The sequence below is a fragment of the Oryza glaberrima genome, chromosome 5, assembly GCF_000147395.1.
Source record: "Oryza glaberrima chromosome 5, OglaRS2, whole genome shotgun sequence".
Lineage (NCBI taxonomy): Eukaryota > Viridiplantae > Streptophyta > Magnoliopsida > Poales > Poaceae > Oryza > Oryza glaberrima.
In genome coordinates this window covers 16,153,555-16,169,721 of record NC_068330.1, presented here as the reverse complement: position 1 = coordinate 16,169,721, position 16,167 = coordinate 16,153,555, and the positions used below count along the sequence as shown (strand labels likewise).

At 42.2% G+C, this 16,167-nt stretch overlaps 2 protein-coding genes across 2 annotated transcripts; both read right to left on the bottom strand.

Annotated features, from left to right (window-relative positions):
- Positions 1-494: 494 nt before the first annotated feature.
- On the bottom strand, positions 495-3,504 carry LOC127775064 (UDP-sulfoquinovose synthase, chloroplastic). The gene is made up of 3 exons (XM_052301378.1): positions 3,326-3,504; positions 1,813-2,888; positions 495-1,174 (listed from the first exon to the last, which is right to left on the bottom strand). Exons 2-3 carry the CDS (start codon positions 2,848-2,850, stop codon positions 773-775), a joined length of 1,440 nt encoding a protein of 479 aa, XP_052157338.1. The 5' UTR covers positions 2,851-2,888; positions 3,326-3,504; the 3' UTR covers positions 495-772.
- Positions 3,505-9,199: 5,695 nt separating this feature from the next.
- On the bottom strand, positions 9,200-15,760 carry LOC127774216 (UDP-D-xylose:L-fucose alpha-1,3-D-xylosyltransferase MGP4-like). Its single transcript, XM_052300480.1, has 8 exons — positions 14,772-15,760; positions 14,515-14,676; positions 14,225-14,440; positions 12,777-12,983; positions 11,649-11,709; positions 11,251-11,407; positions 10,836-10,908; positions 9,200-9,738 (listed from the first exon to the last, which is right to left on the bottom strand). Exons 1-8 carry the CDS (start codon positions 15,240-15,242, stop codon positions 9,478-9,480), a joined length of 1,608 nt encoding a protein of 535 aa, XP_052156440.1. The 5' UTR covers positions 15,243-15,760; the 3' UTR covers positions 9,200-9,477.
- Positions 15,761-16,167: the final 407 nt, after the last annotated feature.

The window sequence follows — 16,167 nt, the reverse complement described above, 5'->3', positions numbered from 1 at the left end:
TTTTTTTTTTCTTGCTAACTAGGATGCGACGTCAGTGAAACCAACCACCATACTACCATGAGACCTAATTTAATCCAGATATGCAAGTTGGGGAGGGGGGGACAATGTTTTCCATATGATGGTTTAGGGACACAATTTAAACTCAAAAGATGAGGGTCAACAAGTGGACTTATTCCTATATACGTTCTCGGTCGGTCATGAATTCTCTATATTTATCAATTCAACAATTTAGGGACGACATCTGCGACGTTCATTGAAATTTGAAAAAATCAAATTATCTTTAGAATCGAAAACAGTACCACCTTTACGGAAGTACCACATTTACAGTATCCAATCAGATGTGAATTTCTACCACCGCTTTATTCCTATGGTAGAACTGTCAGTTGGAAAATGTTTTCGCGATATTACTATTTTATAAGTTCAATTAACAATAAAAGAAATTAGTGGTATGTATGGTGTTATTACACCATCTTCAGTTCGAAAACACTCAAAAAAAAAAAAAGGCTCAAATACCCCCCTGCATCCTGGATACCCATTTGCTGATCAAGAGCTGGATAAAAGTTTACAACAGAAATACAGAATGAATCCCCTTCGATCAGATTGCAGCATCTATTCGTGAGGAAGAACAAAAAAGAAATCTAACACCGTAACCACACCCACTACAACGTGCATTATACTAAACGCACATAATTATTGCATTACTACACACCAAATTTATAATGTCAATGTCACGGTTGACATTATACCCCGCCATGGCAAAACCAGCCTCCTCTTAGACGGACACCGTCTTCGGCTTCGCCCCCATCTTCTTCCACGACACGCTGGGCATGATCTGCGCCGTGTCGACCCTGTCCTTGTACTGGACTGCGAAGTTGAGCAGCGAGTCGAGGAGCGAGTCCGACAGCAGGTGGGGCTCCAGGCCGAGCTCCATGAGCTTGGTGTGCTTGGCGTTGTAGTAGTGTTCCTCCGCTTCCACCCGCGGGTTGGGCACCGACTTGGTCTGCACCTCCAGCCCAAGCTTTGCACCGGCGGCCGTAACCAGCTTTGCCAGCTCGTTGACCGAGAACTGCTCGGTGAACTGGTTGAAGACCCTGAACTCACCTGGTTTGGCTGGGTTGGCGATTGCGAGCTCTACGCATTGCACTGTATCCCTGATGTCCAGATATCCACGGGTCTGCGGAGCAGGGAGGAAGAATCTTGGTCAGTACATATATGCTACTGAACTGAAAATTTATCTGATGTGGTAACTATCAAGATAGAAATTCCAAAACGTCATAGACCAGTGTTCAGCAGTTCATAAGATTGTTTCATTTCTATGTCCTAGACAACCGTTTGTTTTGTGATGAACTGAGTAGCACTTTGCAATGGTCTGAAGAAAAATGGAAAGATTTTAGGGACTCATAAAATATCTAAACTATCGGCAAAGGAACAATTGACATAAGAACGAAATTTACTTTCTGTAGTATGTTAAATTTCAGTACTTGCTGCCATAAGCTACAGCCTGCATTGTTCACAACCATGTTTTGTGTCAGACAAATTTATGAAATAGTGACAATAACGTCTCACATCCTGAGGTTCCATGGTAACAGAAGTTAACTGGTATGTTAACGTACAAGATTATATGATGCATACTGACAATTTTAACCATTTATTTTTTGGGGGGAATACAACAATGACAGCAACTGGAAGTATATTATGAACCACAGTTAGTAATGCTGCAAACCTGCCTTATGATAGAAAAAAGAGCATAGAGGGAAGAAAAAAACAAATGACAGTTTAGATGGCACTATGAGCCAGAGAATAAAGACATACCTGACCACCTTTTCCATAAACTGTAAGTGGATGACCTACAGCAGCCTGAACACAGAACCTATTCAGTGCTGTCCCAAAGACGCCATCATAATCAAACCTGTTGGATAGTTCTTCATGCATTGCAGTTTCATCTGTTCTCACTCCATATACAACACCTTGGTTAAGATCCGTGGCCCTTATACCCCAGGCCTTGCATGTAAATGCTATATTGTGCGAGTCATGCACTTTGCTTAGATGGTAGAAGGAGCTCGCTTGCTTTGGGTAAGGCAAGGTATCAGTTCTTCCATTGTGGGTAATAGTGATGAACCCTTCTTCAATGTCAATATTTGGAGTTCCATACTCACCCATGGTTCCTAGTTTGACCAGATGGCATTCTTCACTGAACTCCTTAATGGCAAATAATACATTAAGAGTTCCGATAACATTGTTATGCTGAGTGAATACCGCACGGGAACGATCAATCATAGAATATGGCGCTGATCTCTGCTCACCAAAGTGGACAGCAGAATCCGGCTCGAAAGACTTGAAGGCTTCTGAAAGGAAATCAAAGTCACATATATCACCAACATAGAGCTGAATCATCTTTCCGGTTAGAGCCTTCCACCGACGGATGCGATTCTGGATGGAGGCTATGGGTGTGAGGGAATCCAGGCCAAGTTGGTGATCAAAAAGGCGCCGCACAAGATTGTCAACAATGGCAACCTCGTATCCTTTATTGGAGAGATGAAGTGCGGTTGCCCAGCCGCAGTAGCCATCTCCGCCGATAACCATGACCTTTTTGGGTTTAGAGGATGAGTGCCCAGATGCTTGCTGACTTCCAGTAAGGGGTGTTTGTGTCTGTCCTTGTACAGCAGCGCTAGCACGAGCGACAAATGGCCTGTTCGGTCTCGTCGCAGTACATGATTTGAGCACTAGATTGGAACATTTTGAGCTCTGGAATTGGGTCACATTGCAGCAATAACCAGGAGATTTCGAGTACGTCTTAACTGCAGGCGAAGGGCTGAAACTACAGTTAGTTACCATATGTGCCATTTTCATGTCCTTTATCTTCCACTACGGTTAGCTATGTCGATGGCCTGCAGAGATAACCCATACAAATTCAAGTTCAGTGAAAAAAAGGCCAGCATAATTCTTTAGAGGTTACAGCACATAAATTTCATTACAACTTACAAGGTAAGCACAGAATGACAAATAAAGCAGGTGCAAGAACGGCGATAGCTAATCCAGATTGTTTCGCTTACAGTAAATCCGGGCGCATGGCTTTCGTCCAAACCAAAAAAACGAAAAACACGAATAGCTAATAAAGCAGGATTGAGCTGAAAATCCTCTTCTTCTTTTTCTTTGAGGGGAACGAACTACTACTGCTTACACAGTACTCCTCCGCCACGCAGTAAACAGAGAAGAAGGGAACGCTCGGAACGATCCAAGCAAGCGAAAACCAGCTATCCATTCTACTCTACGCCTGCTCACTGTTCACTAGCGCGTAGTAGGCCGGAGGAGGAGAGAAGAATACCTCGCAGGAGGAGGCCGGAGCGGAGCGGGCTCGGACGCCGGTGGGGTTGGGGGGTGGCGACCAGGTGGGTGAGGGGGAGGAGGAACGAACGAGCGGAAGCGAGGTGGAGAGGAGAGGATGGATAGCAGCAGCAGCAGGCAGCAGCGCGGCGGATATTCGGCGGAGCCGCGGAGGGATCCGGATCAACCTGCGATGGCCCCCGTTGATTCCATCTTAACCGTTCATCCATCGATGAGCACTGCTCTATCCTCCCGGTCTCAGGGGCTCGCGGCTGTGCAAGACAGGAGCAGAGAGCATAGGAAAGAATGGAGCAGCTAGCTTGGCTCCTACCTAACGCTAGCTCGCGAGAGGATACGGAGTTGAAGCGGCGGCAGCGCGTGTCCTGCCTGCGAGAGAAAAACAAAAGAAAGATGATTTTTTTTTTGAGAAAGAGTGGACAATTTATTTATTACCATCCACATTTATATTCCTATTCATATTACAAGGAGGATTTGAAAACCAAGATAACACCCCTCCTGTAAAGTAGAAGCAAACTTAGCTAAGTTGTAAGCATCAAAATTACAAGTCCGATTTTCATGACGAAACTCTACTTTTGCAAAATGCTTCCTTTTGCCTCAATATCATTTAGAACTGCTAAATATTGGCACCTTAGTTTCTCTTAGATGCTCCTAATGACCTCAAAGCAATCTGAGGCTATACAGACCTTTGGCATATTACAGTCCATAGCTATTGCCAAGCCTTCATTGCATCCAAGTGCTTCCAAAGTTGCCGAGTCAGAGAGCCCTTCCCAGACCATAGCACTGGCTGCCACAAATTCTCCAGATACAGTACGACACACTGCCCCAACAGCTCCCTTGTTACCCGATCGTGATATTGCTGCATCCACATTTATCTTTACGTAATCTTCTGGAGGTGGCATCCATACTGGCACTTTAGGATAAGTCAAGTGCTTCTTATCCTGTAGGCATAGAGGAATATTAATCAAATCCATATCAGCTAAATATGATTTAATGAAATGCATTGTTGTTAAAGGGCTTTCATAAAATTTGTCACGCAAAACTCTCCGTCTAGCTCGCCAAATTGCCCAACATGATACAAGTAGCTTCGTCCTGTCTTCAGGTTTTAAAACATCAAGCATGTGAAAGAGCCAATCCTTGGGATCTTTAATATTCGTGGTTGCAATTAGTTCTGCAAGATCATTATCCATCAAAGCCCACACACATTTTGACATAGTACAATGAAGAAGTGCATGATCCCAAGTATCCTCTGCAGCACCACAAACTTTACATATATCAGTTGTACTCATATTTCGTTGCTTACGCACCTTCTCAGTTGGGATGGAATTCTGTGATAATCTCCAAGCAAAAATTTTCACCTTAGATGGCATTTTAATCCCCCATAAAATTTTCCAGGACTTGGCAACAGAATAACTATTTGATATACTCCCTGTATTATCCAACCAGTCCTCCATTCGCCTTTTAGTCTGAATAAGCATTCGATAAGCAGATCTAACCGAGAAAATTCCGGAACGTTCATAATGCCATGCCCAAGAGTCAGATTGATCTGTTGATCCAATTGGAATGTTCAAAATAATTTCCTTATCCATGTCAAAGAAAAATCTATCTAGTAAATCATGCCTCCACCTTCTGAGAGTAGTATCAATAAGTTCACTTACTCTTTGCGGCGGGAGTGGTTCTTTAGCATAAATTGGTCTTAACATCCAATCCCTCGGGATCCAGTTATGTGCCCATATGAGAGTATCTTCTCCATTCCCAATTCGTTGAATGATCCCCTGTTTAAGAACATCACGCTCCTCAAGGATTGCTCGCCAAGTCTGTGATGGCCTACTTCCCAGCTCTGCATATAAGAAATCACCATTAGGATAGTATACTGCTTTCAAAATCCTAGCTACCAAAGAGTTTGGATGTTGCAGCATCCTCCATCCCTGCTTAGCTAACAGAGCTAAATTGAATATATTTATGTCTCTAAAACCTAGCCCACCAAGAAACTTTGGTATTGTCATCTTGTCCCAAGCCACCCAACTAGCTTTCCTCGATCCATTACCACTTCCCCACCAAAACTGTCGAATCAGAGAATTTAAATGATTACATAACCCAATGGGTAGACGGAAGCAACTCATTGAGTAAGTTGGAATAGCTTGGGCTACTGATTTAATCAGCACTTCTTTACCACCAACTGAAAGTATCTTCTTGGGCTAAGGTTGGAATCAGAGAATTTAAAAGAAAGATGATTTTGGGATAAGGTTGGGAGTACTAAGGTTTTTCTTGGGCTTTTGGTGGGCTTGTTTTAGAATGGGCTATCATCTATCATCTACATGTATACTACTATGTTTGGAATAAGTTCGCTATGACCCCCTAAAAATGGACCGAATCTAATTCATGACCCTCAATCGCAATATCAGATATGTTAACCCCTTAACTCTTAAAACCGGTGCAACATGACTTCTAGGGCAATATTGATAGTGGTATTTGCTGACATGGCATCCACGTGACATCCTAGTCATCAAAGAAAAATAAAAATTAAAGTGGGACCCAACTATCATACTTCTTCCTCCTCTACCCCCACACGCTCTCTCTATCTACCCCATGTTTCACGGCGGCAGAGGGGGTGCACGGCGCGGCGAGCAACAGGGGGCGCGCAACGGGCAACGGCGGACGGGACGATTCCGACAGCGAGGGTGCGGCGGTGACTAGCGGGACGATTCGCCGCGGCGGGCAGGGAGCAAGCCAAGCACGGTGGTGGACGGGACGATTCTGGCGGCGGAGACGGCAATAGTTCGACGGAATGCGTCGGGGGAGATGGGAGCACGCTCCCAGTCGCGGTTTCGCCCGCCACGCCGTGTACCCTCTCTACCGTCGTGAAACATGGGGGTAGAAACAGAGAAGGGTAGAGGAGGAAAGAGTATGACAGGTGGGTCCCACTTTAAATTTTTATTTTTCTTTGATGACTAGGATGCCACGTGGACGCCATGTCAGCAAATACTACTATCAATACTGCACTGGGAGTTAATTTGCACCGGCTTTAAGAGTTAAGGGGTTAACATATCTAGTATGCAAATGAGGGTCATGAAATAGATTTGGTCCATTTTTCAGGGAGTCAAAGTGAACTTAAGGCTGTGTTGAAGGAGAAGGAGATAGAGAAGATTGGGAAGATACGCAAAACGAGGTGAGCCATTAGCGCATAATTAATTAAGTATTAACTATTTTAAACATTAAAATAGATTAATATGATTTTTGAAAGCAACTTTCCTATAGAAAATTTTTACAAAAAACACACCGTTTAGTAGTTCGGGAAGCGTGCGCGCGGAAAACGAAACAAACTCAATCACAATCACCCGGGAAAGAACACAGGTGAGAATTGAAACCCGTCACCGCCCCCATGGACCTACGGGTGCAAATTTTGCCCTTGCCCTGGCCCCGTAGAGGCGGGGACCCGCCCCAAGAAGGAATTGACACCGCTATTCTTTCGTTACTCTCTTCTCTTGCCTTCTGCGGCGGACAGCACAATTGCCCGCGGACACCACTGTCTTCTCTTCCACCTCCACTTTCACGAGAGTATCACCATTAAAAATTTATTAAAAAGTAGAAAAAGAGGAAGAAATCATGAACAAAATGAGAAGACATAGGGTTCTATAACATGAGCCCAACATGACCTTAGAGTGTAAGTTGATTGGCATGTTGGATGACAAGCCTGGTCAGGTTTGCTAAATTTTGACTTGAAGAATAAGATGGATAGGTTGTTGGAGTTGCTTTTTATATGCCATTGGTAAGTAACTTTACTTGGTTTAGAAGTAATTTTTTATACCACGTTACAAGTATTGGTTTCCTGCTTTTTTTATGCAATTTATGTCTTATTATGTTTTTTTCCCACCTATGTGCACAATTTTTATTTTGTACATCCATGCATGTAGTTGCCTCTAATTTTTAAACGGGGAAACTGTTCATTTGACCATCTTTTCAAAACTAACTACCAATTTGACCACATTTTATCAACTTTGCTTATTTGACCCTTCTTTTCAAAATTGAACATACGATATGACCCTATTCTTTTAATGGCATCTAACGGTGTTAACTGAAGCACAAAATGTCTCTTCTGCCCTTACTTATTCGACCCTATTACATGTGGGACCCACCCGTCAGTTCTCTCTTCTCCTCTCCTCCACAGCTCCACTCATAGGGAGAAGGTGGCGAGCGGCGAGAGGGTGAGCCAGTGCCGGCCGACAGCTATGGAGCACCGCCTACACTTCTCGTCGCCGCCGAGCCATCGTCGCCCCTTTCTCACCAGATCCATCCATCACAACTCCATCGCCGAGCCCTCCGCCTTCCTTTCTCCGCGCGCCGGCGGCGCCTCCTCTTCCCTCCACGCGGCGGCCGCTACTGCCGCCTCCTACTGCTGCCTGTGCCGGCGTCGCCGCTTCTTTCCTCTGGCACCGGTCGGCGCCGCAAGCCTGCAACTCGCAAGAAAGAGAAAGAGGGGGGTGTGGATAGGGTTTCTGAGGGTACTTTGGGCATTACGAATATTAATCGCATTTCTTTTTTTTAAAAAAAATCAAACCTTAACGGATGAGTGGAAACAGGGTCAGACGGGAGGTTCGTTTTTGAAAAGGAGGGTCAAATAAGTAAACTACAAAAGGTATATATGGTCAAATTGGTAGTTAGAGTTTAAAACGGGTCAAATAAGCATCCCTTTTTAAACGTAACATTTTCTCTCTTTTATAGGGGACAAGCAGTTAGGTTTTATTAAAATTACTTCCCTGGTTTATGTATGTTACATTCTTCCGGTGTGCAAGTTACTTCTAGAATTTATTGAATTGCTTTTTTCACCTTTTTCGCATAACTAGATACTATTTTCCTTACATCTGAATTAGTGAACGGAAGGATAAGGCAGAACATTGATTTATAGTGTGCCTCAATTTAAAAGCCAAAATATTTCGTAAGTTACTCAGAAGTTATGGGGAGTAACTTCCATATTTATGGAAGTAATTCCAGGAAATAAACTTTTTAAAGTAACTTTCTGTGAAACCTTTTCTGAGATGTAATTTCACCGGTACGTATGACATTTTCTCCTTTCTAACTTTTTTGATACTGTATCGAACCATGTAAATTACTTTTATCTAAAAATAAGGTTACTTATATCTGGAGCCAAAGTTAGTTCTATCTGAACCAAATTACTTATATCGAAAATCAAATTACTTCTATCAAACACTTGAATAGAGAGTTACTTCAATATAGAATCAAAACTACTCCTATCTGAAAACAAGGTTACTAGAACTTACTTCTACTAATTAAGTAAATTATTTTTCAATATTTTAATATATTTAATATTGGACTTGTTCTGTCATATTTTGAGTGAAATTCAATAATTAAACCAAATCTTGAAAATAATATACGGTTTGATATATATAAGTTATTAAAGATTAAAAATAGACTAATAAGTAAGAAGGATTTATATCCAAAGCGCAGAGGTAAAATCTTTTTAAAAAGTGTGCAAAGGGTTTTGGAAACATTATAGAAGTAAGTACGGATTGCTTTGATTGGATGGTATTTAGAGGTGTCGCACCGTAATACTAACTAGATGAATACCCCGCCGCGCTGCTGCGGGAAATTAAGTTGCAAAATATGTATATAAATAAGATGAGATATAAATATTAAAACTAAAACAAATTGATTCTTATAAATTTTGAAGCCTAAATTAAAATGATTGAGATTACTTGGTGTTATTGGTGTTATGAGAGAAGAAAGAAGAGAAAATTTAAGCCATAGATATATCATTCAATTGCTAGAAATAATTAAGGTGACGTGGCTTAATGAGAGAATGGAGAAATAGCATTACCTACATTTAGTGGGGACGAACTAGGATTCGTGCATGTGCACATATCAGATTTTACGAATATTATTATACAGATTTCTCCTAGATTTCACAGGTGTGAACAGTGAAGACATATAAAAGAGAGTGAATATAAAAATCCACTCTCAAATAATCTTTACAATTTGGGCGAAATTTAACCAAGGCCACAACGCAAACTTTATACGACATGACACCACGTATGTTTTTTCTCCCCCACCTTTATTCTCGCGATAATTTGTTAGCCATAGTCTGGATATGATTCTGGAACGATCGATTCACCTCGATCACAGCTTGTTGGTCTTGGCGAGGTAGACGACGGCGCCGGAGGTGGCGACGGGGATGACGACGTCGTCGGAGAAGGACTTGAGGCCAGGGACGACCCTCTTGGCGAGGAGGGCGCAGACGGGGGCGCCGAAGAGGACGACCAGCACGTCCATGGTGGCCTTGCCGAAGGTGAAGCTGTTCACCTTGATCACCTGCCCGGCCAGCTCCATGAACTGCTTCCTGCTCAGGTTCTGCCCCTTCTGGGGGCTCTTGTTCACCCTCTGCGCTACCACCAAACTTAGTTAAATTACATGAGCTCCTTTATTAATCTTGTTGAAGAAATAATATAATATACTTCATCCGTTTTATATTATAAGTTGTTTGATTTTTTTTCTTACTAAATTTATTTTTGTTTGATCGAGTTTATAGAAAAAAAATAGCAACATCTACAACACTAAATTAGTTTGATTAAATTTAACATTGAATACATTTTGATAATATATTTGTTTTATATTAAAAATGTTACTATATTTACAAATTATATCAAACTTAAAGAATTTTGACTAAGGAAAAAGTCGAACGACTCATAATATATGAACGGAGGGAGTAGCAAGCTGATTTTTTTCACCTGAGTAAAGAAAAATCGGCATGTAAGTTGTAAATTAGTGATCTAGTTATAAAAAAGTAATCGATAGACGGTTCTTTTTTCAAAAAAATCTGTCGAATTTAATAGACTGTTTGATTTGCCTTAAGGTTCGTGCTAGATTCCAAAAATCCGTGCACTACCACTGCACTACTACATGTTTTTTGAAATTTAGATGCTAGTTACATACAAATAATTATATATAAGTTACAATGTAATTATATTTTAATTATACTGTAAATATATTTGAAAGATTTTGAAGAAAGTTTCTGTCTAAAGAAATATATTCTCCTATCGGTAGATAAGAAAAAAAACAGGCATTTGACAAATAGATAACCCCTAGAAATAACTTATGCAATATATTGATTGAACGGCACATTATGAATACATGTATACAGTTAGGACATGTTTAGTTGGTGGCTAACTTCACCACACCTCACTTTATCAAAAAAGCGTAGAATGCCATACAAAAGCATGGACAACAATTTATTGTCCATAAATGAATTAAAATTTGATAAGAAATTAAGTGTATACTAACATATATATGGGGCTGAGGCTGAGGACTACCAAAGAATGGCATGCTTACAATCCATGGCATACTTAAGTTTTGGCTGCCAATGCCTTCAATTATGGTGTCTAAACCATTTGCAACAATTCTCGGAGGAAAGGTGAAGCTTCTGTCGAAGAGTTGTACACTGAAGTAAGCAAATTAAACAAGTCAGAGTTGTCTCTAACCTCGTACTGCTTCTGAAGTTCCGCTTTTTCCGGTATCCTGTACTGCAATTGCCCACGTTCCTCACAGAATTTTCTGAAGAGGAAGGCAAAGTAACAGAAACAAATGGTTAGGTAACAATGTCATTGCATGTATCGATGTTTTATATCATATCCTACTGCTTAATATGGCGCCATTGTCTTCTATGAATATAATCCTGCTCTTTATCTTTTAAAAAAATGAATACGATCCTACTGTTCTAACTTTTCTTGTTCCAGTTTTTAGAATTAACAAAAATGCTTAGGCATGAAGTGAGAATTCCATCATTCCTCCAATGGTTCAACTAGACTACCTAACCAACCATGTGTAGCAAAACTGAAAATGAGAAATTAAGCTGGACTCTGAGCTTGGCCAAGACTGGATCAGATCAAAACTTACTCGATGAGCTCGTAGAAGGCATGGTAGAAATCTTCGAATTTTGTCACGTCCTTGATCAAGTCGTAGTTTTTTTCCATGAAGTCGATGAGATCCTTGGCATCCTTAGGTTTCGCAACCTTCTCGTCCTTGCCAGTCTTGTTCTCTGCCTGATCGCCACCTATCAACAAAAAATTAAGGATCAATCCTCCTATACACCTATCATCTGAATTCTTACATACACATGCAAATCACTAAGCAAAATTATACACCAAACTGTTAAATCAAAATTATACACCAAACTGTTAAATCTACCTATCGGTTGACAAAATAACAGTAGGAAATTAATAATCCTAAGCAATTATATGGATCTTTCCATGCAAAAAATAAAATAAATAAATGGATCTTTGTGTTCATAGTACCTTGCTTCGCCTTGGCAGCAGCCTGGCCCATCGATCCTTGCCAAAGACAATAAGAGATGCAAGGTTAGCTCGTGATCACAAGGAAGAAATATGGTGTTTTCTGTGCAGATCCGAGCATGGGCAGAAGCATATATACATGTGTGCGCGCCGGTGTTCGTTGTGTGTGGCAAAGGCAACGGCATTACCGCTGCTGGAAGCAAAGTTGGGAGGGCACCAGAGAAGGAAAGGGTCCAATGGCAGCAGCCACACTGGTTCTTGGATTCTTACTCCAATCGCAAGCGTTTTGGCTGGAATGGAATGAGCCAAAACAGGCGATTCGATCCTGACGCATCAAGCTCCGCAGGTTTGTGTGAAGAAAAATAATAGATATGGAGAGACGAGAAGGTCACAAGGCCCAAAGCCTCGAACTGAAGCTTTATGCTCCAAAATTCACATGATACAGCCGTGAATCCTGATCCCTCTTATATGTAGCCATCTTATCTTGTGCCACTTCATCGTAGTCCTGTGTGTGTCCTGTATGTTTCAGAGAGGCATGCCATATTTAATGCATACTTAGAAAGGTCTACTCATCTCATGTGTTGCATTGCGATGGTAAAGAAAAGCAAGGGATTACCTGAGCATGTTAAATAATTATATACGGAATTACAACTTACAAGTCATCATTAGCACAGTTTTGTGGACACCCAGCAGGCCATCACACATGACAGTTAGAGTTCTTTATGAAAGGAGGTAAAAAGAATAATATTAAACACAATCCAGTGTCAAAAAAAAAAATGCCTACAGGTTAACAAAATTACCATGCTATACATATAGACCAATGAGTTACTACTTGACTCGCTAATATTTGTGGCCACATTCCCTTAAATAGCTACATTCTCACCCTAAGATCTTACTGCTGCCGTATACGTAAAAGATAATGAAATAAAAATAATCATCATGACAACAGGTCGCTCTGAAAGGGGCTTGATGTACAATTAAAAACTACTGCACATATCCAGTTGCTGTATTTTTGTGTGGCGGATGGCAAATCAATCCCACGGTTCCGCAATCCCAACCAGTTAAACACCAGATGCAAAAGTTTGATGCTGTTGCAAGGACAGATGTGGTGTAGCTTTGCCAGCTTGCTCATATTCTACCAAGTGGTGACTCATCACTATGTTCATCGACAAGCCATAGCCCATGATCACGAAACCGTTTTATCTTCTTCTCAAATCCTGTGATATAGTTATTGTGTATGATGACATGCTTGCCCTTTGTTTCCTTTACCCATGTTTTATTCTTAAAATATAAACCTCCAGTTGGAAATGCAGACTGAGGCAGCAGATACACATCTACCTGCATGTATATCTTACATTAATAGTTTCCAAAGACTGTTTGGGGGCAAAGATCCAGGAACATACTGTATTACAACAAAGCAGAACAAAATGTAAAATTGACAAGATACTACCAAAATATAGAACAAAAAGCAAAGTAGAAGGGATATTAAATACAACTAGTAACATGCACATGCGTTACAACAGGATCTAGGGGAAGGATGTGCTCACAGTTCAACCCCCATACAGTGGTTCGGTTTTTTGGATGGTTTACTTTTTTCTATCCGGTTTTTATCGATGGGTTGGTCTTTCACAGGTTTTTGGGTGGAACTTTTTTGTTTGTTTGTTTGTTTTTTCGGAGAGGAGATGGCGTGAACGGTCTCGCAATGGGATGGGTGAGCAGAGGAATGGAACTCCCCTTTTAGAGTAATAGAGATATCTAGAAGCTAGAATGGGCAGCATGTTCGACCGGTTACAGGGAGATCATAAATTTTAAGAAAAAGGATCATCTTTACTACAAGATGTACTAAAAAGATTAAGGGACTCACAAGGAGATAGCAGAGCTCACTGATCCCAAATTGACCACAGGAAACTCCTCGTGATAGTTAAGAAAAAAAAGGGATTATCTTCAGAGATAATATGTACTCAACTTTCAAATTCGAAAAACTGAGTGCTGATGGCCAATATTTGCAGAGATTTTGTTGTTCGGTTTAAAGAACAGATTTGACAAGCCTTTATTTAGTACAAAAATGAAGATTTAGTGTCTCTTCATTCTTCCACTTAAAAAAAATGCAAGCCAGTTTGCACTTGAACCAGGCCTATCCATTGATCAATTAAGTGTACACCAGTCACCACCCTGACTGAATCTGGTATAGAAGCAGCACTCATGCTAAAATCAACTCCAACTGGTTTAGTAATCAACCCTAACCAACCCAGCACTGAGTAGCACCAACAACAATGTAATGCAGACAATAGTAAAAACCCAACCCCACACCTTCCAGTTGCAAATAATATTACTATGCGTACTTTTGAATTACTATGTCAAAATAATACTTAGCTCCGTTGTCCGCACTAAAGCAAACTAATAGTTGGTTCAACTGGCTAATTGTTCCCAAAATTATCCTAGTATATGCAGATGCAATTCAACCAAATGCTCCAAAGCATGAATTCAATACATGTAACCACAAGAAATACTTGAGCAAGCTATGTGTCCTGTCTGGATGCAATGTTGCATTATAAGAAATAAAATCTAGTGGAACAAACCTGTCCTGCAGTCTTGTTCAAAGCCCAGTTGAATGCTGGCTGATCATTTGCTTTCTGCTTCTTTGACCAGGGCTGCTCCTTGAGCTCCTCAATCCACTTCCTCAATAGCAGCTTAGCCCCTTCCGTTGGCCGCAGGAATATCATGCAGCTGCAGATGTAAGTCCGCCCCTTCTTACCAGGTGGTGGCAGCTCATGTGAATGATCCAATGGCTTCACCTGCATCCACAAACTCAACCCCAATAAGCTCTCCTCTAGGCAGTTCCAATGACAAACACAACAATTGCACGTACAGGAGTCATATCATCCATGAAGTACACGTCATGATCCCCGACGATATACGGGAATGGGTCGGCGAGCCACACCATGTCGACATCGTTGTACATGACACTGTACCCTAGCTCAAGAATCTGCAGCAAGTGCCGCGGCCGCCGCGAGGTGAAGTTAAAGAACCCCTGCACAATCACAAGCAGAAAGGCAAGAGTCACTCGCGCTGGCATTTCATCGAGCATCTGGGGGGCGCGCACCCCCCGGAAACCAGTCCTCTCACCTGGGATCCGAACTTGTGGGCGACCTGGGCGTCGGGCGCGGGGGGCACGAGGACGGCGTGTCCCGGCCACGCCGCATTGATCCGCTCGAGCGTGTCATAGTCCTCGGCGACGACGAGCACCTGGTCGGCGCGGCCGGCGCGGCGGACGGTGATGAGCCAGTTGGAGAGGAAGGGGAGGTAGGGCCCGGAGACGGCGGCGAGGACGATGGTGCCGTTTCCCGCGCGAGCGGCGAAGGCGGCGGCCTCCTGGAGCGTGTACCCCCGCCACGGCGAGGCGGGGGCAGAGGAGTGGCGGGGAGGGCCCCAGGGGAAGAGGAGGGCGAGGAGGAGGAGGAGCGCGAGGAGGGAGAAGAGGTAAGGGAGGGTGAGGAGTGGGAGCGGGCGAGAAGGCGCGGCGGCGGCGGCGGCGGCGGAGGCGGGGAGGGAGTCGGTCGCCGGCGGCTTCTGGTGCGGCCGCTGGTGGAGCGACATCGCCGGAGATCGGGATGGTGGGGGGAAGGAGAGTGAAGCGTGAGAAAGAGTGGGAGGGTGGCTTGATCCGGCGGCGGTAGTGAATCAGATCTCGGGTGGGGCCCAGCGGCCAGTGGCGGGCAGGACACAGGATGGTGAGCTGCCTATCTTTTGTTTTCTTTTTCTTAGCTTGTAACCCCGTCCTATAAAAAGCCAACTTTATACTGAATATTGATATATCTGATACGTCACCATCAAATACTAGGTTGAGTTTATGTGGGACAGAGGGAGTAGGGGGTTAATTTCTTTTAAATGGAGGCTTTTCTTTTTCTTAACTCGTATGTGTTTCTTTCGAATGGATGAGAAATATGGGAGAATAGAGGATTTGGATTCCTTAGAATTAGTTACTGTGTATACATTTGGTTTGAAGGATTTGGCCCTCTTGAATTTCATGGGAATGCTATTCACTCACCCATGTTTTCAGCTTTTCATAGGAAAAAAGAATCAAATCCAACCTCTTTATAAGAAATCCTTTGCATAAAGAACAAGGAACATTGATGGTGTTATGGTTCAATGATCCTTGTGAGTGGGTGGGCATATGGTAATAATGGACACCCACATATGATAAAATGGATAGGATTTAGTCTAAAAAACCAAATGAGATTACTATTTACTCTATAATACATGTATTCTTCAGTTCCTGTGTGCAACATCTTATAAAATTCCTAGCAGCCTCATCGCTTCGCTTATTCGTGGAATAAGCCAAACAACATATTTGTAAACGAAAAGTAATTTGTGAATAAAATTATTATATATGTATTCTTAGCGATCTAAAAGCAACGACTTAGAAATAAACTTTGATAAAAAAACCTCAAAATCAACTCTAAATTTAAGGTTAAAAATTTCAAATTTTGGTTGATAAATATAAACATAAGCGAAAAGATGA

Coding starts and splice junctions, on each gene's coding strand:
- LOC127775064 (XM_052301378.1), bottom strand. CDS start 2,850: ATGAAAATGGCACATATGGTAACTAACTGTAGTTTCAGCCCTTCGCCT. Junction 1,175..1,812: donor TTTATGGAAAAGGTGGTCAG/GTATGTCTTTAT, acceptor CCTGCTCCGCAG/ACCCGTGGATATCTGGACAT.
- LOC127774216 (XM_052300480.1), bottom strand. CDS start 15,242: ATGTCGCTCCACCAGCGGCCGCACCAGAAGCCGCCGGCGACCGACTCC. Junction 11,710..12,776: donor AGTCACCACTTGGTAGAATA/TGAGCAAGCTGG, acceptor ACGAGCTAACCT/TGCATCTCTTATTGTCTTTG. Junction 9,739..10,835: donor AACTTCAGAAGCAGTACGAG/GTTAGAGACAAC, acceptor GTGGTAGCGCAG/AGGGTGAACAAGAGCCCCCA.